General features: G+C 34.1%; 1 protein-coding gene across 4 annotated transcripts in view; it reads right to left on the bottom strand.

The window, feature by feature from the left end:
* The window catches only part of LOC110018755 (protein MICRORCHIDIA 6-like), a 78,076-nt gene that overhangs the window by 43,628 nt on the left and 7,482 nt on the right, over window positions 1-26,966 (bottom strand). For 3 of the 4 annotated variants that reach the window (XM_020716171.1, XM_020716175.1, XM_020716174.1), the window contains 6 exons: window positions 21,485-21,563; window positions 21,220-21,354; window positions 17,553-17,651; window positions 17,188-17,298; window positions 16,966-17,112; window positions 15,011-15,103 (listed from right to left, as the gene is read on the bottom strand). In XM_020716171.1, coding sequence (XP_020571830.1) covers window positions 15,011-15,103; window positions 16,966-17,112; window positions 17,188-17,298; window positions 17,553-17,651; window positions 21,220-21,354; window positions 21,485-21,563 — 664 coding nt within the window. Of the gene's footprint in view, window positions 1-15,010; window positions 15,104-16,965; window positions 17,113-17,187; window positions 17,299-17,552; window positions 17,652-21,219; window positions 21,355-21,484; window positions 21,601-26,966 lie in introns of all 4 variants that reach the window. The other variant, XM_020716173.1, reaches the window with a different exon arrangement.

Below are 26,966 nucleotides of genomic sequence, written 5' to 3'. Positions count from 1 at the left end.
ATGTGTATGAAATCGTCATCAAGGCAACCAAGATCCCCTTCTTTTTCAGTCATATGACTGTTCAAGTTTTTCTGGATGGCCATTTTGGAGATATGCTTCAGGGACACATACGAACTCGGTATTACATGGTTGAAAAGCAACCAAGATCCTTTTTTTCTAAAGGTCTTTTGACTTGTAGTGAAAAAATTCGCCGGTTTATATTTTTTGCTTTGAGATCTCACATCTTAATAAAATTTTAATTGTGTATTTATTATTCTTATTATCTAATGTTACATCTATTTGTTTGTAGTTTGTGATTTTAAACCTACAGAAAATATGAGTTCAAGATCTTTCGATGCCACTAGAGCCTTGCACTGTTGTGGATTGCAGCGTTTTCGACATACTTCACTACATCAGCAAAGCTATGATAGAAACTTTTACAAGTGTCCATGGAATAAAACAGTTGAGGACTATGACTCAAGTGGGCAAATCAGCTAAACGATTCCACCTCAGATAATGATTAGGTGTTTGAAAGTTTCTTTGGAAAAGAAATTATCTTTTAAAATTGATTGTCTGCATTTCAAATTCAATATCATGATAATGTTAATTGTTGTTCTAATAGTTTTATTTTTAATATTATTTGTTGTGTTACTCAATGTTTAATGAGAAGTCAATTGTTAGTTGTAATATTACGGCAACTGAGTTTTTTGAGAATTCTGAATCTAATTTCTATTTTCATAAATGAATTATGCATCCTAGACTGGTTCTCTTATAAATAGGACAGTCATACAGAAGAGGAAGTCTTTTTACCATAAACAGCTGCAGCATGACTGTTATACAACTGCACAAAATAAACAGACAACTTCCCACAGCAATTTCTGCATAGCAGCTTCCTGGCACAACTGTTGCGCAACAGTCTTTTAAGAAGCTAGACCCGAAGTTTCACACGGCTTGCACGATGCCATATTGGTCTCTTTCATTAAATCCATAAAATATTTATGTTGAGATGAAAATCCTTTGTTTGGATTGAGTCACTTCATTTCCCAAGAATTGTTTGAGTTTTCATAGCTCTTTAATTTCAAATTCTTTAGCAAGTCTTTTTTAAGTTTTTTCTCTTAATTTTTATCTTCAATAACAATCATATCATCAACATACACAATAAAGATTAAGCTTTTATCATCAATAGATTGTTTTATAAGAAAGTATGATCTTCTTGGCCCTATTTATATCAAACTCTTTCCATAGTCTTTGTAAATTTGTCAGACTAAGCTCTTTGTGATTGTTTTAATCAATATAAGGTCTCTTCAATCCGCATACTTGATTTTTTAAAAAAAAAACTATCAAATCCTATAAAGGAGACATATCACCGTCTAAGAGCATTTTTATACCACATTGTTGTCACTAATTTTGATAACATTACAGATGCTAGAATCAGAATTTATTTTTGTAACTGACGCAAAATTTCTTGATAATCAATCTCATATGATTGAATATATTATTTTGTCACTAATCTTGCTTTGTCTTTTTAAGCTCCATCAACATTGTATTTCACTGTGAAAATCCATTTGCAATGTTTCACTGTGAAAATCCATTTGCAACCCATTAACCTCTTTTCTTCTCTTAATTTTGTGATCTCTCATGTAGGATTTTTTTTCTAAGGCCTTCATCCTTTTCTAAAAATTACTTTAGACCATTAATCCATTTATAACCCCTGCCCTCTTTTCTTCTCTTAACGAAACTCCAAATATTGAATTTGACTTTTTTTTAGAACAATCTGTGATTGGATAGCCAATCCATCCCTAGAGTCACCTAGAATTTGAATAGTGGTAAGACTATCAAATTCACCTTCAAACTTCAATTACACATGATGATGCACAACATCTTCTTCCTACCATCATGCGAGACTAATTAAGCAATGTGACTGATTATTACCAGGCATCCTTAAAGTACGGTGATGCTCCAGTATCAAATAAAATTTTGATTAATTTATTTTGGACAGATACAATACCTATAATAAAGAGAATATATAAGTCAAGTATAACTTAAAGATTTGGCAAATCTACCGAAATAAAAAAAAAAACTTGTAATGTTATCAGGTGTAGCGTTTGCTTCTTGTTGAGTCAATATGCACATACCCGAGGTTGTACACCTTGGTAGGTCCGACTCCGAAATGGAGCTGATCCTAGCAACTCAACATGACTTCGTTTTCCAAGACTACTCTGAAGAGGTGAAGCACCTGCTCTAATTTCTATAAAAGTCATCGGGCCTAAGGTACGGCAGGATTTCGCCATGTGTTCTGATTGATGGCATCAATTAGGTGTTGGTGTCTGATAGAGACTCTCTTATTAACATTTCCACACTTATTACAGGTCATAACGTTGTTGTTGTTGCCACTATCAGTGCAGTGCTAGTGCCACTACTATTGGATATTAGCCTCTTCCAGCTGAATTGCCCAAACTGTACAAATTAATGTCTTACCTTAGAGTTGGATCTCTAAGTCTCCCTTCTCTTCAAAAAAATCTCTATCTCAGCATAGCCAACAAATAAATCTCTATCATCCTCACTTTTTGGACTAGAACTGAGTAATCTTAAATGCCTAAAGGGAAAAAAGGTTGTTTGATCACATCATTTAACCAAGATAAAAGGCAGTAAACTTTTCTTCTACATTGTGGATCAAGTGATGCTCATATCTAGACAACATCGTGAACTCAACCTCTAACTGCAAGATAGTGCACTCACTTTGCCCTAGCGTGATAAATTTGCACTGCATTTATCTCATGATTGTAAGAGAAACAAACCAATCATGAAAAGTTTTCACAAGAATCGAGTTGTTGGATCGTCCACAAAATCTTTCTTAGAATTTCCCTTTCCACAACATCTCTACTTCTCCTTCAAAAGAGAAGGTAGCTAAGGTAACTCTCCTATCCAGTGAACAGGAAATGTTATCACTAATCTTTTCTATCCTAAATAGCCAATACTCAGCTTCTACGAGCCCTACTATTTTTTAAAAGATGAGCGATCTCATATCTTAGAACAGCTTCAAGTACATTTATCCATATGCATTGAACCACTGCCACCGGCTTGGGTATTAGAACCCCGAATAAGAAGTGTGCCTATCGTCATCATCAATATTAATAAACTCATGGGAACACTAGCACCAGAAGTGAGGGATCAACAAGTGTTAGTGTTTAGCAACCTCGGCTACCAAATCTTGGCATATGCATCCTCTTAGTTTATTTTCATTGCCCAGAAATAGCAAAATTTTACAACTATTCCATGTTAGAATAATATTTAACATTTTTAATGACAAATAATCATTTTTAGTGGTTCGTATATCATGATCAGTTTCCTAATAACTCTAACATCCCACTTCTTACGATTCGACCAATGAGCTCAGAATACCAAAAAAGTAATGAATGGTCGAACAAAGGATAATTAACTAAGCATTTTATTGATTAAATAAAATCATCCAACACATAAAAAGACCATTCAATTTCAAACAATTTTAATTTGCAACTTGTTCAAATTTAAACTTTTACAACTATAGAAAACTAAAAATTAAAATGTTCTACGCACCTCTAAGTCCTCGACATTCGTACTCAGTCTTTAGCATCGATCAAATCTAAAAAATAAGTTATTTAAAAAAAATTAGCAGTCGGATGTTGAATTAAACAAGTTATTAGATAAAATCTTTTAAATTATAATAATTCAATTTTTTTTTAAATTATTTTTTTGTAAAAGAAAATAAGCAATAAAAAACAGCAAAGAAATTAATTTAATTTATTTCATTGAAAAAATTTATCAATGGCAACTACCATCTAAATTTATACTAAAAATATATATTTGATAACTTTTTTTAAAAAATTACCAAAAAGGTATAAAATCATTTTTATTTTTTATTTACATTTTATATGCATGGGTACATTGCTTCCCCGACCAGTATCATATGTGGTGACACTGCATAAGCATATACATATATCATAATTTATTTATTTTTTTAAATTCTACATTAAATACATTAAGAAAAGCATAAAACTTGTATTTTTTAAAAAAAGTACTAAAAAAAAGGTAAAAATAAATGCAATTAATTTTATAAATAAAAAGATACTATAAAATAAAAAAAATACTTACCCACCTACTAAGCAGAGTCGATTATCTTGTCCTCGATAAATCTATTTCTTTAATGTATCTATAATAATAGATTAGATTAAATTAGTTTTTATTTTCCAATATATATATAAAACTTAAAACATTTGGAATATATATATATATATATATATTATTTCAGCAAACTAAATCATATAAATATGAACATTTCAATTTACATTTTCTCCTCTAAAGTTTCAAATTAAATGCATTAATAACACCTTTACTCATTAATATTAATACTTATAAAAAAAAAATTCAAACTTAACTTTCAAATTTACGTTAAAGCTCATAAAATTTTCTTTTTGGGCATGCCTAAGTTATACATAAGCCTAAGGAGCTTAAACTTTAAATTTAACCTAAACTCATTTGCAATTACAAAAACACCAGTATTTACTGTTACACAAGGATTCAATCCTCAAAATCTCTCTTTTTTCCTTTTTTTTTTAATTTCAGCTTTTAAATCAAAACCCTAAAGTTTCTTAAAAAATTAAGAATTTAACATTCATTTTTCTAAAATTTAACCAATTAATTAGGAATAAAATTTATCTAACACAATAATTAAGAAACAACTAAAAATTCACAAATTAGGTTTCAAATTTCTTGCTTCAAGCTACAAATTCCACTTTCCCATGTTGTTGCGCGTTTCCTTGCATCCAAGGCACAGAAACACTCAATCGAGAATTTTATGCATGCAGAGACTACCACAAGTTGCTCCCTACGTTGGAAGCTCAGACGATACGGTCGAGCTTCTATCGAGTGTGGAAAATACCACGGAAGAATTGTTTAACTGCAAACCCAATCTCATTTGAGATGAAGAGAAACATAAAAGATCCACTTAGCTCTGGCAACGTGGCGTTCATAACCATATTATGATCTTGGAATCAGTTTCTTCTTAAAGTAAAAAAAAAACTTTTGATCTTTGACTTTGGAGATAGATCCACAAGAGCTTGGATCATTCTCTTTCCCTTACACAATTTCGGATCATTTAAGGTACTTTTCTCGTTCAAATGATAAAATGCTTTAAATATCAGTTCTCATTTGGTTTCATTTTCATCGTTAATCATGTTTGATCCCATTGAAGGAAAGTCAAAGAATCTAGACATAATAAATAGAATGAGAACTCGACTACTGAAATACATAATATACAGAATGAGAACTCGACTAGTAGAATAAGGTTGGAATTAAAAACCATAGCATTAGATAATAAGAATAAAGGTTAAACAGAACACAATAACCTCGCTCTGATACCATATAGAAAATAAGTAATAAGAAAAAACTATTAAGAATCTTATTCACACCTTTGTACAAGAGGCATTACTAAATATGAATAAGTCAAAAAAAATGAGGGAAAAATACTTCACAGTCAGCAATCCTATAGAACAACACACAGACTATAATCTTAGAGCCATAGAGAGAGATCTAACAATAAAAAGCATGAATCTGCCCGTCTTAAGTTCTTTGCTATATGAGGGTCATAAGTAAATTCAGCGGTACAAAACCTTGATCCATGTAACTTCGGTACTTTGTTATTATTTGAGCAAAAATTCAGCACATTTTGATTGATTTCTCAATGTATGTACTATCCCAAATTAGCTTACTAAGCTCAATGCCTTCACATAAATCGTGGGCACAAATCTAAATTTAATTTTTAAAATACTTGCTACAACAAATTGTTTCTTAATATGGGAAATAACTTATTTTTTGGGTGGGAGGGGGGGTGTGGTGGGAAAGGGGGGTCGTCTTTAGATCGTTTGGTCACATTAAACGTCGACCATCTGATGATACGATTAGGAGAGTAGATGTTTTAGATTTGACTTATGTTAAGAAAGGCAGAAAAACACCTAGGAAGACTTGGGCTTATTTTATTAAAAAATGATCTTAATTTTAGAACTAAATTAAAATATGACACTAAATAGGATGCAATAGATTAAAAGGGCTCATGCAGCCAACCCCACGAAGTGGGATTAAAGCTTTGTTGTTGTTGTTATATCCATAAGGATGTGAGTTGATTTTCAATCAAGCATACTTGATTCTTTTAATAAATAAAACATATTTCAGATGGTAAATGGAACCATCATTTCTCAAACAGGCCACTTCTTTTATGCAAAATAAGTATTTTTGAAGATCGAAGTCTTTGATCTTAAATTCAAAAGTAAAATGAATATTTATTTCTTAATTATCATCTCTAAGAAGATGAGAAGAACATCATTCACATATACGATCAGCCCTTTTACATTTAGACAGGGAGTTTGATAGACATTATGTGTTTTCATTGAGATTGAACACACTTTTATAAATAGGTCAAAAAGAAACTGATGCTATCTAGATTAACTCAAGTAAAGATAAATAATTCAAATTCAATTCCATCCAGATAGATAATTCAATCAAATTACATAAATAAATAAATGAATTATAAATAATTTTTAAGAACAAGTTAGTTCATCTAGACATGGACCAAATCCTAAAAATGATTGGGGCCAATACCATGAACCGGATTACATGAGTGTTTCATAACCTATTCCTTTATGAATCCCTAGTGAACTGACTAAAACTCTCCAAAATCAGAATTACATCTTTTGTTGAATTTCTATTCCAATGATAACAAAGAACTCAAGGCACACGAATTTAAGCTCTATAACATTAAATCAAGGTTAGAGTGATCCTTCCAACAATTGTTCATATTCTCTTTAGGTTAGGATTTACAATTCTAACATCATCCCTCTTGTTCAATTCTCCTTCTATTCACAATGTCTGCGTTCTTTGACTCTCCTTCAAAAGAATCAACCATAATGAAGGGTGAAAATCAGATCAAAGAAGAACTCAAGGTATTTCAAGCATCTTTTCAGTTGAACAGGAAAAACTACCTTAAATATTCCCAAATTATGAAGATCTTTCTAAAGAGAAAAGGAAAGATCTAACACATTGAGAATCTACCTCCGGAGCACAAAGACCCAAAATATTTACTTCGGGAAGAAATTGATTTCATAATCATGACATGGTTGTGAAACACCATCCCACTAGAGATCAAGAGACCTTCTATGTTTCTCTCCACCAGACGCAGTTAAACAAATCTAATCAAATTTGAAAAATATTGCACTCATCTAAGATAAAACTTGTCACTACCAAACAAGATGACATTTTTGTCAATAAATATTTTAACACCATGAAAGTTTAGAAAGAGTTCCACTACTATCAAGATCAAAAGAAGTCCTGCTGAGAGGATAAAGCAATCCTAACAAAATTCGTCGAGCGAGAGAGAATGTTTGAGTTTTTGGTAGGACTCAATGATGAGTTTGACCAAATTCGAATTCAACTCTTAAGCAGAGAAAATTTTCCCTTCTCTAAATGAAGTATTTTATCTCATTCGAGCAGAAGAAGGAAGGACGGTGATGATCAACATTTCATTCATCGAGATATCTGTTATAACAACTTCTGAATCTGAAAATATGGGACTTTCTATCACAGAACCTTCTTCAAAAGAAGAACAACACTCTCCTTTAAAGGAAACCTCTGGTGAAACAACTATAAAAAAAGGGTACACATAGGACAAAAGCTGAAAACCTCATAAAAAAATCCCAAGAACATAGAGGAAGTTAAGGCAAAAATAAAAAGGGCGGGGCTGCCTGGTGGAGTCAGAAGGATTCAATACAAAAGAAATTTTCTCAATTCCTTAAAAAAATCAATAGGATCTCGTAATCATGCTCAGAATAATCTGATTTTATTTAGATACACTTAGTGTCTAATCATTCTTCCCCTCCATGTATCCAAGATTCAGGAGACACCAATCACGAACAAACTGGACCAATATATTTTAAACTAACAAACCCTACCCTAGCAATAAGAAAATAAAAATTATAGATGGATATTTCAAAACAATTGCAGGACAATGAGACAACTTAATGTCTCCCAATTTAACCCTCAGTAACACGTTACATGCCTCACAACTTGCATTTAATATTTTATTCATTCACAAATTTACCAAAGGCCACAACTGCAAATCATATATTTTATTGATTATTGTGCTTTGGATCTCACTATGGGGAAGATTGGGTAAGCTAGAGAAAATAATAGGTTTTACTTTCTTGAAGATCAAAGTCAAATATCACACTCCTTCACCACTCGTACTACCAAAAACACTTGGACCAATCATTATAGATTATAACATCCTTCACTTAAAAAGCTTCAGTATATATTTCATTCGCTTTTCATATATACAAATATTAAAAACTTTGATTGTGAAACTTGCAAAATTGTTAAATATCACTGTGTTTTCTTTCCTAAAAATATCTCTAGATCTTCTAGTCATTTTTATATTAATTTATTCTAATATCTAGGAATACTCTAAAATTTTTAATATCTCTAGAACCATTGGTTTTATTATAGTAATTGATGACTACACACGAAAGACATGGGTGTATTTAATTTAACAAAAATCTGATGTTAGTTTTATGCTTCCTATATTTACTATCATGATAGAAGATCATTTTAACTCTAAAATCATTTTTTTTTATTGATAATGCTCGTGATTATCACACAGAAACATTATTTTTTAAAAAAAATGTATTATTCATCCATCTTCCCGTCCTGACACTCCCCAGCAAAATAGAGTTGCAGAAAGAAAAAATTGTCACCTTTTGGAGGTAACTATTACACTTCTCTTGCACAAGCAGCTACCAAAACAATATTGAAAAAAACATGTTATAATATCTACCTATTTAATCAATAGAATACCAAGTAATTGATTCCAAAAATCCATTAGATTATTTGAAAGAATTAGTTCCTACAAACAACTTTTCAAATATCACTCCAAAAATTTTTGGATGATTAGAAGAATTTGATACAATAGCTCTCAAATGCATATTCATCGGATATTCCATCACAAAAAAGGGCACAAATGCTCTGATGCACCGACAAAAAAGATTCACTTCATTGAATGTCAAATTTAAAAAAATTTCATAAGCTTATTCACTCAATCTCATCTTAAAATGGAGAATTCTCGTCTTTATAGATTTGATGATTACTTTCATCTTGAATTCATCCAATAGCAGACCTTCAAATACAAACCTTGTACAAATTATCCCCCCTTCAGGTTTATATAAGAAGAAATAAGTCCAACCAAGATCTCCAACATCAACAAGACTAGGAACCTTTATCACATAGCACTACTCAACCCACTAACACTCATTTCTATCCCATCTCCCAATACAACTTATTTGATAAATTATCTTCATCTCACAAAGCCTTTCTAACCAACATTAACACAAATCATATTTTCATTCCACAAACTCTATTTGAGACAACTTGAAAATAAAAATTAGAAAAGAAATCATACAAAAATATAAATGTCCTTAAGAAAAATATCGTACATTGAAAATTACTAAATTACCATAATTAAAAAAGACGGCATAATACAAATGAATTTTCACAGTGAAATACAATGCATATGGGAGCCTAAAAAGATATAAAACAAGATTAGTAAGAAAAGGATATACTCAAACATATGGGATTAATTATCAATGAACTTTTGCATTTATTGCAAAAAAGAATAAGATTTGTATTTTGATATCCCTAGCAACCACTTATACGTGGCAACAACAATATGATGTAAAAAAAGGTTTCTTGCATGCTGATGTTAAAGAAAAGGTCTGTATGAATACACCGTCAGAATTTGATAGCTCTTTTAAAATGCAGGTTGCACAAAAAACCATATATAGACTATCAACAAATTTTTGCTCCTATTGCAAAAATGAATACCATTCGCATTGAGATATTCATAGCAACCAATTATAAGTGACATTCACAAAAAAAAAATGATGTAAAAAAAAGATTTCTTAAATGGTGATGTCGAAAAAAAGGTCTACATAAATTTACCATCAGAATTTGATAGCTCTTTTAAAAAGAATCAACTATGTTGATTTAAAAAAACCCTATATAGACAAAGAAAATCACCAAGTGCTTGGTTGGGAAGATTTGCAATGACTATAAAAGGAGTTGGATTCAAACAAAGCCTAGGAGATTATACTCTCTTCATATAACACTCTCTTAATGGCAAAATCTCAATTCTTAATGTATATGTTGACGATATGAATATTATAAGAAATGACAGTCAAGAAATAAAATTCTCAGAAAAAGTTGCTGAAAATTTTAAAATTAAACAGTTAGGAAAACTCAACTACTAGTTCGAAATAATTATGGCTAAACCTAAAAAGGGAATATTTCTCTCCTAACAAAAATATTTTATTAATATGTTGAAGGAGATGAAAATAGGAGAGCACAAGTCATGTGAAACTACAACTGAACCAGGACAAAAATCGGAACTTGATGAGGAAGTTAATATAGATACGGAATAATAACAAAGCTTAGTGAGAAAATTGATCTACTTGTTTCACACTCATCCTGACATCGCATTTGCAGAAAGGCTAGCTAGTAAATTCAAGTACAAACGTAAAGAGTCACAATTTCAAGCCAATTATAGAATCCTTAGATATCTCAAATCAAGCCCAAGAAAAGAAATTTTATACAAAAGACATGATACCCTACACCTTGAAAGATACACAGATGAAGACCAAGCAGAATCACCGGTGGATAGGACTACTTCAAAATATTGTACACACTAAATTGAAAATCTCATAACCAGGAGAAGCAAGAAATAATTTGTAATTTCAAGATCAAGTGTTGAAGTCGGTTTTAAAGCCATTGCACAAGATATTTGTAAGCTTCTATGGGTTAAAATTATATTTATCTGATATAAAAATCAAGTAAAAAGAGCCTATAAAATAATATTGTGTAACAAATCAGCAATCAATATTGCACACAATTTTGTACATGATCATACCAAACATGTTGAATTTGATAGGCACTTTATAAAAGAGAAATTAGAAAGTGGCATATGTGCTAACAAGAAATCAATTGACTTGGTATATTCACCAAAGAACACTGCAAACCAACTGACGTGGAGCTAGGAAGGAGTTGAGTCGGGTGCTTGGTGAATCGGTTTAGCTAGTTGGATCAAGGGGACCGGTCGACCCTTAGTTTCAGGGCTAGATTTGTCACCCAAGTGAGGGGATCCCCCTTAGTTATCTACTACAATTTATATGTGGCTTCAGCTATTTCAGGTTTAGTTTTTGTTGAGATTTCTATTTGGACATCAGTCGACGTCCCTTTTTCCTTTCTAAGGCTATATCCAACAACTTAAAGGTGTTCCGGCTATAACTCATCAAGAGGTAGTGTGTATCTTCCCCTTTTCTTCATGGTGTCATCTTCCATGCACCCCCATCCACCTATTTTCAGCCAAAGCCCCTCCTACACGCGCATCTCCCTGATGTCTGCTATCTCGCCTGCAACTCCCTACTGCCATATATTCCCCCCAGTCGTATTCTCCCCCTCCCTACTGCCTTCTACAAGACAGCCAACCTCTCTCCTGCATCTATTGTCCAACTGACCTTCCTTCCACCTTAAACCAACCCATATACTTCACCAACAACCAAACAACAACAACGTACCCTCTCCCTGCTGCCTTTAGATGGTCACCCAATCCATCTCCAGCCACCCTGTTGCCAACCCATCTCATACCAACCGCCACACATCCCATTGCCTTCGTTGTTGCCCTAGGGTATCTTTCTATGTCAATGAACATTTATTTACTATTTTGAGGAGTCGTCGTTTTAAAATATTTGAATTTCAACAATAATATTTCAATTTTGATCGTGGCTTGGGTTGACTCCGGTATCAATTGGTATCAAAGCTAGCATAACCCTGATTCTATCCTAAAGTTTCCTAGCATCAGTCTTGCCTCTCCACTAAATTTTCTTCTTTCCTATCAACAAACACCTTCAAAAGCCAAATCATAATCATGTCACCAAAGTGATACATGTTCGTGCATACCCAGGAATAGATACAATGGGCGATCCATCAGCTTCAGGGAAAGCTTACGGACATGGAGAATGAAATCCAATGGAAAATTACCCTCAATCGTGACAGATAAAAGCCAAAAGGGCGAAAGCGACAAAAATTTCAACCCTTTCCATGGGAAGGATTTTAGTGATGAAGAAGAAAAGCCACGACACTTTAGAATCTAGTATCAGAGGAGACCTAGAGAAGAGGCCACATATGGAGACACTTGGACTCTGGAATAAAAGTGGATCTACTAGAGTTAGATAGAGGTATGGACCTTGACGACTTTATCGAATGAAAGCTGTCAGTTGAAAGAATCTTCGAGAACAAAGAGATACCAGAAGAAAATATGGTCAAATTAGCGGTCATCAAATTGAGAAAGAGAGCCACTTTGTGGTAGGAAAACCTGCAGAGACACAAGAAGAGAGAAAGCAGTGACAAGGCTACAAAGTGGAAGAAGATGAGGAAGACGAATAGAGAAAATACATCTCTTCATTACCTACAAATATGTTCCTGGGACCACAACCAACTGCAGAGAGATAAGATATATCAATGGAGTTCACAACACAATTTGACCAGTTGCAAATGAAGTACGAGTTGATCGAGCCAGAGGAACATACCATAACAAAATATTTTCGTCGTTTGAAGCTCTCTATCGACAATGTCGTGCAGCTACAGCTATATAGAACAATGGGATATGTCCAGACCTTAGGTATGAAGGTGAAGAGAAATTAGAGACAGAGCAGGCAACCATCACCAGTTGAAGACACCAGTAAGAGCACGCCTCAGGGAGTTGAGAAAACTGGTTCAATTAAGGACAAAGTCACTCCGAGTGAGAAGAAGCCCGAGAAGAGTAACACACCAACTACAGCACCTACTAGAAAATGCTTTAGATGTTATGGATCCAACAACCTAACGAGTCAAGTTGTGTCTTTCATCGAATAGGCACGATGGAGGAAGTTAACGATGAGGAAACAACTGAGTGGGGTGACGTGTATCTTCTACCGAATGAAAGCGAGATGCTTATGATTCGACGGGTCTTATAGACCAAGGATACGAGGAATCTACAGTTGCTTCGCCAGAACATATTCTACACATGTTGTACGATGAATTGGAAAGTATGCAGTTTCATCATCAATTGAGGGAGCAATAAGAATGTGGAGCTTACACAAATTGTTGAGAAATTAGGCCTCATGACTCAAAGTCACTCTCAGTCGTATTCTCTCACATTGCTGACAAAAGAGAATATAGTGAACATTGATTGAAGGTACCTTGTAGTTTTTTGATTGGGAGCCAACTGCAGAATCATGTGTGGTGTGACGTCTTACCCATGGATGCCTATCACCTGCTATTGAGGAGACCGTGGCAATTTAGCTGTAGGGCAGCATGACGGATTCAAAAACATCTACTCCTGCACCAATGATGGAAAGTGCATCGTCCTCCTCCCTTTGACGGGGTCTAAGATCACAGGTGCCCTTGCAAGAAGAGACGGAGCCCGAGATCACAGGTGCCCTTGCAAGAAGAGCAGCATCAGTGGAACCAATTTTGGTGCTGACAGAGGATGATAGCACTAGAACGCCAGCTCCAAACAAGGGACGGTTACGACAGAGAGCATATCAAAATATCAAGGTCAATACCTTACCATCATGGTCACCATCGTTCAGGAATGTTCAGGCTACCCTCACTTCATATCAAGTTTACCTGACTAGGGATTTCTTTGATAGGACTCAACAGTATATGTGAGACATTCCGACTCAGTTCGGATCAATAGGAAATCCCAAAGAGAGCAAATTGATATGGATATATCGCAGGTGGAAAAAAATCCTCAGCTGCTTTAGGGGATGGTGTAGTCGCCAGTGGGATCCAGGTGTTTTTCGAACTGTTGTAGAAGACCCTTGAGCCCCAAGAGGCTACAACAACGCCCTCGGCAATGGGCTGACAGAAGTTTTGACAAATGAGATTGAAGCTCCCCCAACCCCAGGAGATTGACGTGAGGCTAGATAGGAGCTAAATCCAGATGCTTGCTAAACTAGTTCAGCTAGTTCGATCAAGGGGACCGGCCAGCCCTTGCTCCAGGGACTAGTTTTGTTGCCCAAGTGAGGGGTTCCCCCTTAATTATCAATGGTTATTTATATGTTACTTCTTCTATTTTAGATTTACTTTTTGGTGAGATTGATGTTTGGACAGCAGTTGGCGTCCCTTTTTTACTTTCTAAGGATATATCTGATGGCGAGAAGGTGCTTCGATTTTAACTCATCCCGAGGTGGTGTGTATCTGCCCTTTTTCTCTGGTATCATTTTATGTTGGTTTCGGTTTATTTCCTGTTTTGAGGAGTTTATAACATATTTATATTTTCGTTTTGATTGTGGTTTAGGTTAACTCCGTTATCACAAACATTTAAAAATATTATAAACAAACTTGAAATGGTAAATCTCTACCATCCAGTTTTAGGGGAGGGTTGAATTTCTACTCCAATGATAACAAAAACTTAAGGCATACATATTGAGGTTCTGTACAATTAGATCAAGGCACGTGAATCAAAGCACTATATCGTTAGATCAAGGCACAAGAATTCAAGCTTTGTACAGTTAGATATGTCTCTCTTCACCCCCGAATTGTAATCATGTGCTTTACAATAGGATCATAGTCCCTAATTATTTTTCCCTCCTTTTTTTTGATTTATTTGTATTTTCTAATGCCTAGATATACCTTCCTTTTGTACAATAGAAGTGAATAAAAATTCTTGGGAGTTTTTCTAATTTCTTATTTTCTACATCTCTCACTCCCTTTTCTTTATTAAGAGGGAGGAATCAACATGAAACTTTGATTTTATGTGTCATCCAAACCCATAAGCCATTCGGACAATGCAGTGAAGACTATAACCAATAAATGGCAAACCTTAACCAAGAATATAACAGATAAAGAAGAACGCAACAGTTTCTATTTTATAATTTAGGTCTAAAGGCCGAGTTTGGCAATGTGAAAATACCAGAATAAGGCGATTCTTGTGATATACATTAAATCCTTGAACATTAATGCTAGGGGCACCTTTCATGAATCCAAGTGTAGTGTCCACAATTACCTGAATAAAGATACGAATATATGTTAACATCAGTCGTGGCAAGCATTTAATATCTAAATAAAGCAGGAACAGCATTATCCTTATCAGGGAGTCTAAAATTAAAGAACTGAGAGTTTTCAATCCATTATGTAATTTCTGCAGCTGAGTAAAGACTTGCAGTACATAAAACTAAGCCTAACTCAAAATAACAAAGCACATTAATGGATCTATAAGGATCTACCAGGTTAGCATGCTCCAGAAATTTATGCCTAGCTCTTTAAAATCTTAAATCAATTTTCAGTATATGCCTTCTTGCTAAAATTTAAAATCTAGGTGAAACTTGTCATGAAAAAGAAAGGTAAAGCTTATTAATGCATGATCAGGGTTGTTTGTTCCAGAATAAAAGGTAAGAAAGTGCCACAGTCGTTTGTTCAAGAATACTGAAGAATAGCCTAAACTTCAACACGCAACTAGGGTTGTAAACGAATGAATGTGTCGATAAACAACCCGAAGTCGGCTCAATTAAAACACAATCAAGTTTGTTCAATATAGTAAAAAAATAGTTTAAACATTTTAGATCTCGAATGTTAAATGAACAAAATATAACATAGTCTGAACCATTTACTGTTCAACAAATAAGTTGTTCATAAAAAAACTCATTTATTGTTCAACAAATAAGTTGTTAATGCTCTATTGTAAACTCAATAACAACTTCTATCATATATGATATATTATTTAAATAAAATATGATTATGTAGAACATATTTAATTAAAAAATTAGTAGTAACACATTATAATTTAGCATCAATATGCATATTAATTTAAAGCAATTTTTTATTATTTCTTTATTTTCAAGAAATAATTTGCTAATACCCAATTATATTTTTTGATTGCAATAAAGCTTCCTTGCAATTTATATAATATCTTAATTAATTTGGTGTAAAATAATTAAAAACTAATTCAAAATTTATTTGATTGCTACTTCTTTTAGATTTATAAAATTAATTGTTAATAATTTTACAAGAAAAATCCAGTACTCACTCAAAATTTTAGCTTGTTTATTAATTCATTAAATTACTTGATCAATTAATATGAACAAAACAAGTATGATTTTTTAAAAATCTAAACAAGCCAATTTCAAACATATATGTTAAAGCCCGGTTCAAACAAGTGCCAAGCATGAACATCTCGAAATATGACAAAGCCAAATCCAGTCCATGGCATGCTTGGCTCAACTCGGCTCGATTACAGCCCTACATGTAGCAACTCATAAAAAGGACATAATGAAAATTCAGTTAGTGAAAATTAGAGAGTTTGACAAAGTTAATCTGACAATGAAGGGGAAACTAACAAGCTTAAAAAAAAGTTACAAGTGAAATTTGCATGATGAGAATTGCTTCAAAAACTAAACAGTCGCATAGCTCGCAGAAAACGAGTTGGCAATTTGTTCAAGTATAACAGGCAAAAGCTTAAACCACAATACAAATTCATATAATATTAAATTATATAAGGCAATTAAGTTCGCAGATATTAGAGGGTTTGATAAGGAAAGCTTATCAGAAAATGAATAGTAAAATTGTAAGAAAAAAAAATAGACGTGAATCTTCTTTGCTAAAACATAGTTTTAGGTAAGTAATAGTAAATCTCAAACAAAGAAAGCACTAAATGAAATAAAGAAAAGCAGATTCCACCAATCAGAGGTGTGTAAATCACTTCAATCTTCATACTAACCAAAATAAAGAATATTAGAAGCATATAACCAAGGACATCAAAAGTCATTAGCACAAGAATTTGATGATAGTGAAGTCGAACTAAATGTTAAATGGTGAAGAAATCATACAACATGGAGCAATAATAATTTTGATTGTATCTATTATACAAACCTCTTTGTTTATATCAACTTGTGGTCTGTACCTAATACACTCAATATACAACAAATCCTTAATAATGTGGTGGGGCTCGACTTCTAGTCCACGTAACAAGATCTTGAAGTTTTGAGGCAACTTTAGATATAGGATTGATGAGTATACCTGTAAATTGTGAAATTCAAAGTATTAATAAAAAAAACTGCCATTTGGCAAGTCAGACATTGCATCTCTACTTACTCTAAGTGAATACTGATATCGGCTTGCAACATTTATTTGGCTTATTTCAGATTCAGTATTTGACTTCTTTACTTTCGTTTGCTCTGCTTGCCCTCCAGCGATCAATATATCCTGCAAGCACGAGCAAGAAGGGAAAAATAACTTCATAAACATTTCATTGCAAGCTAACTCAAAGATAGGCATGAGAATAATAAAACTATCAGATATGTAGCAAAAAACAGATAAAACAACAATGAAAATAAATTAATAAAAAATATATATGGATCAACAAGAAGGGAATGCAAAGAATTGTAGGGCAGGCATGAATTGAAGTACCAGATTTAAAAGAATATATAAAAGATAAAAGTAACAGGAAGCTATTCTACCTCGGAATCTGTGTGAAAATCAAGTTCCATAACACCAGCATCATTGTGCCACAGATTGAACACGATAATTTTGGTTCCATGAGGTCCTACGTCATCAAACTGCTCATTAAATTCAAAGCAAATGTGAATTTCAATTTCTGAATAAGCACTAAATAAGTAAAAAGATCCCTCCAGTAAAAAAAAATTAAAAATAATTGAATGGTTCAGACAAGGGGGTAAGGCATGCTATAAATATAAAGTAATGAAATTCAAGAAAACTAGCAATAACCAAAACTATGTAACGTAATAAACAAGCAAGGAAATGCAGAATCACCCCTTAAACTAGCATGTGGAATTCAATGGATTTGCTTATCAATAATATGGGTACCACAAACCACATCATATGTCAAAAATATTACAAGACATAAAATTCTTTAGGAGTTGTGCCATTAAATGTCTAAATCAAAATAGCACATGATACAGAAGCTCATTGCTTTCCATTCTAAATTTCCTCCATATAGTTATGATGCAAACATTACTAGCTTCAAAAAATATCGATTTCTCCATGCGTGAGTAAAACATGGCTAGCATGTGATGATAGACAAAACTCACAGAACAAAGCCTAATAATAAATATCAGTCCTAAAACAATAATGCACTGATTCCACACTAAAAAAGTAACAATGAAACAGTGTGCCTAAAATGGCAAAATATTCCTAAAGTTTGAAGCGATGAGAGAATGGTATGGAGAATATAAGGTAAAATTTATAAACTTAATATAAATTAGGCTTTATTTATCAGAGTATTATGCAAAAAAACTTAAAGACATCATAGTCATAAGTGACAAATATTAAAATATGGATAAGGTGTAAAATTATTGTGCAGCACAACAAAAGAAGAGGTTAAGGGTCTGTTTGAGGCAGTTGCAGCTATTTTAAGAAGAAACTATAAAGTTGTTTTTGAACAAACTGTTTTTCAAAAGCTACAGCGGCTATTACAAATTTATTTTATTTTCAAAAAGTCAGACCGCAGCTTTCTAACAACCATCACACTTTAACAGGTTAGGTTAAAAAAATTATTTTCTACCGCAAAAATTTCTAAAAAGCAGCAAGAAAGCAATTCCTCAAATAGAACTGTGGCGGCAATATGAAAGCAAAGCAGACAAAAATCGATCCCAAGCCAACCCTAAATAATTGGACTTACGAGTACTAAAAAATCAATGAAAAACAAAATGAACAATATGGTCAATACATGGAATCGACATGAAATGCAAGAACAAAAAAGGGTGAACCAAAAGTAATTTGACATGGAAAGAATAAATACCTACATTAATTAAAATAATAACACCATATACTACTTAGAGAAAAGTACCAAAAAATTCCACAACTATATGTGGGGATTATTTTAGTCTCGAAGTATATAAAAGCATCAATTTATCCCTTTAGACTATTCATGGGGATCATTTTAGTCTCATAGCATATAAATGGTTCAATTTAGCCCATTAAACTTTTTAAGGAATTAAAAATAATGCCACAAACGAAACTAATGAATTATTTTTAAAACAACATCACGAGATTATGTGAAAATGTCATGAATGAGACAGAAATATAAAGTATTTTGAGAAGATAATCTTTGTTATGAATGAACTTTTTTTATTTTTTGTTAGAATCTATAATTACTTAACCTATCAAACACTTGAAGCCGTCAAAGATAATCAAGCAACGAAAAGTCAAGATGATATGGGACTGGATGATGGACCTAAAGCGAAGTCGAGACGAGGTGAAGTACCACAGGCACAGTTGCAGCATGATGATAGTCTGCAAACAAGCTTCAACGTGGCAATAGTCCATAGAAAAGCCAAGATAGGATGGCCAATATGAATATAAGCGATGTAGGTCAATGAGGGAGTCGATGAGTTAACCGAGCAACATAGTTGCACATACCAAGAGAAACAAATATGACGAGTCACCCGAGCAGCATAGAGAAACAGCTCCTGAGAATTGTTGATAGAGACAGCTCAAGCCAAAGAAAACAGCACGATGACTAGCATGTGATTTTTGCCAAAGATTTTTTAGAATTATAATTATTTGAGACATTAAATCGATCTTTAAGATTTGTCATAGGAGTTGATTGGGTAATGCGAGGGTAAGAGATCAACAATAGGAAATAAAAGTTCAATTGCTTGATAGATATATTTAATAGCCTATTTTTACTAGTGATTATGTTCTATATGGCGGCCACATGGTAGAAAAATATAACCAACGCCCATTGACCAGTTTTTCTTTCTTGTATCATTGTAATGCCCAAAATATAATACACTTTGGTAACAAACAGCCTTAATTATACATTAGTAAGCATTTATAAAATCTTGATTTTATTTATTATATTAATGAACAACATTAATCAACTGAAATACATTTTTTTTTGTTTCTAAGAAAATAATTTCAATAAAAATAAATTTGAAAAAAAACTAAACTCAATATATTTCATTACAATAGAATCAAGGGTGAGAAAGTCAAAAAAAATATATTTATTATAAAAAATCATCTCACCCCACAAATCGCACGATCTCAATCCACCTAAGTTGTATACAAAGTCAGATATTGCACAAGAGAAAATAAATTAAATAGAAATTTTGATTTTGTACAAATTTCAAGACATATTCCTAAAATATCCTCATTTTAAACATCATTCTTTAACTTCAACTTTCATCACTTTCTACCATTGGGCTTTTTTGATTGCTCCTACTTACGGAGTACAGAAACTAAAACAAATGCTTTCTATACTTTGAGAATAGCCCTTTTCCCAAACCACTTATTAAAAGTAAATAAAGAAGTATGACTTCGAAAACCTAGTGAGTGTGCACATATGAATCATTGAATCTACTCTTCTACAATTCAAATCTTCAAAGTTGCTAGGAATTTAAGAAGCTAATATATTCCACTCTTCTCCTTCCAGTCTAAAAGTTAAACATACCAATGCAAAACCAACACATTAATAGATGGTACGGTGCAATAAAGTACTATATTTCAAGGCCAACAATATCAAATCTCCAGATTGTTGATGAAAGGATAATTCTTGATTTTTTCATCATTCGTCTACTTTTAATCAGAATCAACATATGATTGCATTAATACAGTAAGTAAATATAATGCTACCAAATGCACCTTAAGTACAACCATAAGTGTGTTTATTTCCACGGAAAAAATATCAAGCATACAAAAAAAATGATTAAACCAAAATATTAGTTAAATAGTAAAATTCTAATCTCCATTATCAGTAAATATTAAGAATAGCCATGCTATAAAATTGGAAAGCCATAAATTCCTCATACAAACGTACATTTAGTAAATCCATAGTTTGTTAATTTCTATTGAAAAAAGCACCAGGCATACAAAAAAAATAAGATTAAAACAAAAGATGACTTAAATGGTAAAAATCCTTTCTTCATATTCAATAAATTAAAAGTAAAATAGCCATGCTCACAACAACGAAAGACCACAAATTTATTATTCAAACTTTGCAGAGACTGAATGAGGCTTGCAGGTTTTTGTTAAGATAGTTTTTTTTTTCTTCTTTTTTCTTTTTTTCCTGCAGCGTCAGTACCGATAAAGATTCTGACACAGCATAATGAACAAAGTAGCTTTCAAAATACATAATTTTCAAGGAAAAAACACATTGCAACATGCCTGCTTCAATAATTGAGCTTCTGTATGAAAGGGGGACCATTTCAAGAGTGTGGTCAAATTTGAAGCGAACTGCTTTTCATCAACGCGAAGTTGATGAACCATCGCATCAGTTAAAGAATTCAACTCATAATCAACCTGCATTTATAACAAAGACAGCATAAAGAAAGTATCACATAAAAGTTAATCTTGCATATTTCTTTTTAAGAATTCATAAATAAATCAGCCATAAAAATTAGTGGAAAGAACATTCTATAGTCAATCATACCACAGGGACCACTATGTCATCACATCCTGTTTGCCTTAGGAAAGTATAAGAAAGTAGCCCAATACTCCGAGTTGATTTACTGTTGTAATCAGGATATTTGCAATTAGGAAAGCCCGCTGAAGCACAAGTGTAAGAACAAGATTTCATTTTAAATTTAGATTTAAAAGTCATAATCATTTCAAACATCTGCATATAAACATAGAAGCTCGTTAAAGTAAACAACTCCAAAGTCGAATATTTTGACTGTAGCTAATTTTGCAGCAGAAAATAGCAACAAAATTATAGTTAATAGGAGTAACAACGTCCTGAGGCAAAAAAGTAAAAATACCCAAATGATCAAAAAGTACTGGTATTAGAAGAGGAAGAAGTATTGGTAGCAGAAGAGCAGCAGCAAAAAGAGGAGGTTAGTAGCTGCAGCCATATAGTAGTAGGTGTTAGTTTGGGTCTGTTGGCAAAGCAGACTCAATGCCATATTGAAACAACCTCTTTAGAGAAAAAAGAGCAATGGTAAACCAGAAAATGACGATTGTTGGGCTCAAGAGAGACATACATACAAAATGAGATGTCAAGTGTGAGAACGAAGAAGTACTTGAAAGGCTCTGACTACCAACTTTATTGATTAACTAGAACAAGAACAAGGTTTACCAGTATAAAAGGACAAATTTAGCGAATAATGAAAAGCTAACGTCTAAAGTTGAAAAACAAAAGGGGAGAGATAAGAGTGAGTGGTTCAAAATATTGTGAGAGGGAAGATCAAAAATGATCTAGATTTTATCCAAAAAAAGCCCACCACCATGTGCAGAATATCCATGATCACAAGATGGGACGGCATAAATATGAATTTCTCAACAAAGGTGCCTAAAATATGCAGAGGTGGCAGTGGCACCATAGGTCCATTGCCAATGGCGAAGGGAACAAAAAATACTTCGTAAAGAGAAAAACTTATCAGGCAAGTGAGAGGAAGGCATAGGAGAAGCTGCATAAGCAAGCCACAAAATAAAGAATAAGAGAGAAACAAGGTTAAGCCCATGAGAGAAGGAAAAAGTTGAAAGCGCTACAGTCATTGAGCACGGCTCCTCTTCCTCTTATTAAAAATTAAAAAATATACTTAGTATAAGCCAATCAGGTGTAATTGATGCTACTCATTTCCTCATTGCTTTAGAAGAGGAAGAGAGTGGACCTCCATCATTTCTTGTTGTGCTTATCTAACTTTTGTTGTGTAAGGTGTTAAGTGTATATATGACATGGATTTTCTACAATCAAGGGTGTATCGATCTGTTTTGACAAAGGAAAAATTTGTCATGATTGGTGTATCAGACCACATTTGGATTGCCATAAATAGATGCCTATTAGTCATACGAGATAGATAGCAAACGATGGCAGAACTTAAGAAGACATAAGATCATGCTCAATTAGTTCATCATATGCATCATCAATGTCATAAGCCATATCACAACATTTGTGGTTAGCTTTATGAATCCTCATTCATAATTCATTCTTGTTGAGTGCTAAATACTGTGTTAAACCAAATATGAGCAGATATTCTTGCACATCTTCTGCTCATGTTATCATTGTAGACCCATTCTTCATTTTTTTCACAATTTTTAAAAGGACGAAAACTTATCCCAATTTTTTTATTAATACAAGATGAGTAGAAGGCCAATTATAGTTTCTTTTCTTCCACAAGTCCGGTCATGATTAAACCCTATACCCTAACAAAAGAAATTCTTCATGACACTAGATCTCAAACCGAAGAACAATGCCCAAGAAATCAGAAGATACCACTAGAGCCAAGATCCTCTGTAATCATTCAGAACTACTTTTCTCCACACATGCTATGAGTGCATGTTCTTTCAATCATTATATGTAACCAAATCACCAAAGTCTATCTTTAAGCTTCTCCATTGCTCCTCTAATGAAATCTATCATCAATCTAACCAACTAAATCTTGTCACAACCATCTTAAAATACTTATTTTTTAAATGCTTAAATTGACCATTATTGATTATTTTATCACCCAAAACATGGTTCGTACAACCTATCAGCCAACTTGGAATTTCTCACAAGAAGTTCTTCACTAAAAAGGATTGGTATTTTCAACTTAAAATTAACTAAGGCTTATTCCTTATGAAAAGATAAAATCAGAACTGGATGCACTTTCAGATTGGCGTACGGGTATGAGTGTACAATCCTCAGAAATAAGGTTCGTAGTTCCTTTTGTTCGGTTAGAAGTCAGTGCTCGGCTAATTAATTTCCTGGTCTTTAATAACTTTTTTGACTTCTATGTTCATAAGTTTCCTGCAGGCTAGAAATAAAAAAGGAATAATGGCACATTACATTGCAATCCTCAGTAATAAGGTCTTAGTTCCTTTTGTTCTGTTAGAAGTCATGCTCTGCCAATTAATTTCCTGGTTTTTAATAACTTTTTTGACCTCTATGTTCATAAGTTTCCTGCAGGCTAGAAATAAAATTGGAATAATGGCACCTTGTATTACACCATTAGTAGAGACCTTGATAATGCCAAAAAGAATCATTATCAAAATGTAATTCTAGTATTTCCAATACTTATATTTCAATAATATTGATAAGAATCAGGCTTTCAAAGATTATCCCACACTTGCTGTTTAACTTTTTCACCGTCTTCTTCCTACCGGTAGTGCTTCCTCCCCATATTCCAATACTATCAGAACTAAGATTCACCATAAAGTCAAAATTTCTGCATGGTTTCTCAAAATAATTATTAATAAACGCAGTCATGATGAGCAAGAACATTGAGCCTCTTTTTTTTATAGATGCAACTTTCCCCAAGCTATCTGGAACTATCAATAATTACATCTCTCTGTTTATCACAAACTCTTCCTAATAAAATCTGATAGATTTGGATTGCTTATAAAAAGCACAGAATTCTGCCAAAAAATCTGCTCATTATGGTGGTTTGTTCTGCACTCTGGAATAATAGTCTACAGAGGGGAAAAAAAAAGAATATTCAAAGGTAAATCCCTTTAATCTAGTTCCATCTTTTATCAAGTTATTGGTGCAGGGCGCCTTTGCCGCGCGACAATTGTTGCACACGCCAAACCGGTTCCAGAAGGAGAAGGACCAATCTTGCACAGTTCCCTCCTATTTGGAGCAGGTCCCACTCCTCTTTACCCTAGAACTATATATTTGTTAATTGTTGTGCTTTAAGTCAGTTTTTCTTGAGTTTTTCATCCGTCGGCGTCTGTCTCCGTAAGGTTGTGTCCCTAGACAAGTCGTGATCCCACTGCATCCTGCTCCGAGTTTGTGCTTATCTCCTTGTTTTTCTTGCCCTCTTCTCTCCCCAGCTACCGCTACTACCCCCAGCAACCGGCCTCGCTGCTGGCTCACAGTCCCAATCATCTCCTCTCCCTTCCTTGCTGCCGCTGCTGCTCCTTGCCACCTACTTCCCAGACACCTACCTCATCGCCCTGCTGCTATGTGCCTACCAAACCACTTTCAACACCCTGCCACCACCTTCCTGCTGCCTCTATCTCCTACTACCCTGTTGCCGCCCACATCCGTCCCATTCGACAGCCAACCACAGTCATTCCTTGCTGCGTTATGACCATTCCACTACTTCCACGCATGCTTGTCCTCCAAACACAACACCACCACCCTCAACCTTGCCCTAGTGGGGTACTTATTTTGTGCCGTTTTTCTTATTCTTGGTGTCTTCAATTGCAACTCAGTTTCTATTGAGTAAAAATATTTGTTTTCCCTAACATGGTCCAATATGATTTTGATTACCTACGATGTTAGCTATTCACATAACTTAATTCCGGAATATCTTTTTGGCAATTACTCAATTGAATTGAATAATTATAATAGTGACAACAGCGACAAAAGTGATTGCACTGCTAAAACGGATGAAACTGAACTTTTGAGACCAAGATCATGATGGGCCCGGAGCAAGCTTGAGTTGTGGGAACTTTTCGACCTAAAAATATAAAAAGCAAGCTTGATTATATTCTCCACAAATCTAAACAATAGTAGATGATTATTTTTCGAAAAGACTTATTGAATAAAAAGTAGCAAGAAGATTGTTAAAAATTTAAGGCTTATGGAATGATGCTTTAGAGACAAATGAGTTTTCCATTCTTCTCGCATATTCGCCTCCAAGAAGTGAAAAACTTGTGGGCTTCATTTATAACCTAAAAAAGGCCTTGACAAGCTAAAGAATCTGCCATTGTTGAAGGCCTCGTCACCGGAGCTATCGCCAGCACCTACAAAGCGCTGACATCCAGTTGGTCAGCCATCCCGGTAGGCCGATTACTTGGTAGCCGACCACTTAGGCCGGTCACTCACTGTCGGCCATCCTGGTCAACAGCCACTCACTGGTCGACCACCTGGGTCGGCTAGCCACCTTGGCCAACCAAACTCAACCGATCACTTAGGTCGGCCAACCTCAGTCTGTCATTTGGGTCGACCACATGAAACATCACCCGACCGGCCAACTTGGCAGACCATCCTTGCTGGTAGACCATAATGGGTCAGCCACAATGAAGAAAGATGGTCAGCAGCCTCCAGATGAACGGCCACCTCGGCCAGTCAAGAACAACTACCTAGCCTGACCACTCAATGCCTACGAGACCAACGCGAAAGCTTCAAAAAGGCAAATCCAAGCACATAAAAGACTATATTACCCCTCATTGCTCCCCTATAAACAGGGTCATATCTGTAATTTTCTCTCCCCTTTTACTTCTCACTATAAAATAAGAGCCCCTTGAATGTAAAAGAGGTTCTTTTAGGCCCTCTCTCTCTCTCCCTCATGTAGGGAGCTTGCTCCCCTTCTCTCACTTGTACATAAACTTGTGCGGAATAGAAGAGGTTGTCGAGCTCGGGGACCACCCCTATTTGCCCCAACGGGGCAACTCTCTCTCTCTCTTTCTCTCCCTCTCCTTCTCCAGACCACGGAATCCAGCACTATTCCTTTGGCACAGTCCAAAGGACAGTTTTAGATTCAACAATTACAAATTATCAAAAAACGTCAACATTATAAGAACATTTCGGCACATATTTTTTTTCTAAGAAGAAATCAAAGTTATAAACTTTCACTAATCAGTGCTAATGAAGAACATTAGCTTCAACGCTCAGAAAAATACTCTGCCACCATAGTAAACTCTGGATCCATCCTTCTTATTTGAATCCAATTTCTTGTTTCCTTTCTAGCTCTGGATCACATCTTCATCTTCCTCCAGCTTCAGGTTGTCCAGATCCATTGGAAGCTTCATCTTCGCCTTTTCATGTTTATTTGTTTTTGATTTCTTCAAATTGAGCCCTTCAGCTTCATGTCGCACTCTTAATCTTGAGTAGCTTATTTCTAGGAACCTGAGCCAGCATTAGTAGATTATTTATTCATTTTCGTCAGGTTTCAGCAGATTTGGGTAAGTAGATTAGAATTAAATAAAAATATGATACTCAATAGGACACTTGTGAAAAAAATGTGTCACGTAGTTGACCCCAA

The sequence above is a fragment of the Phalaenopsis equestris genome, unplaced genomic scaffold (genome assembly GCF_001263595.1).
Source record: "Phalaenopsis equestris unplaced genomic scaffold, ASM126359v1 Scaffold000036, whole genome shotgun sequence".
Classification (NCBI taxonomy): Eukaryota; Viridiplantae; Streptophyta; class Magnoliopsida; order Asparagales; family Orchidaceae; genus Phalaenopsis; species Phalaenopsis equestris.
Note: the sequence above shows the minus strand (reverse complement) of the source record. Positions and strands in the feature narration are given on the sequence as shown.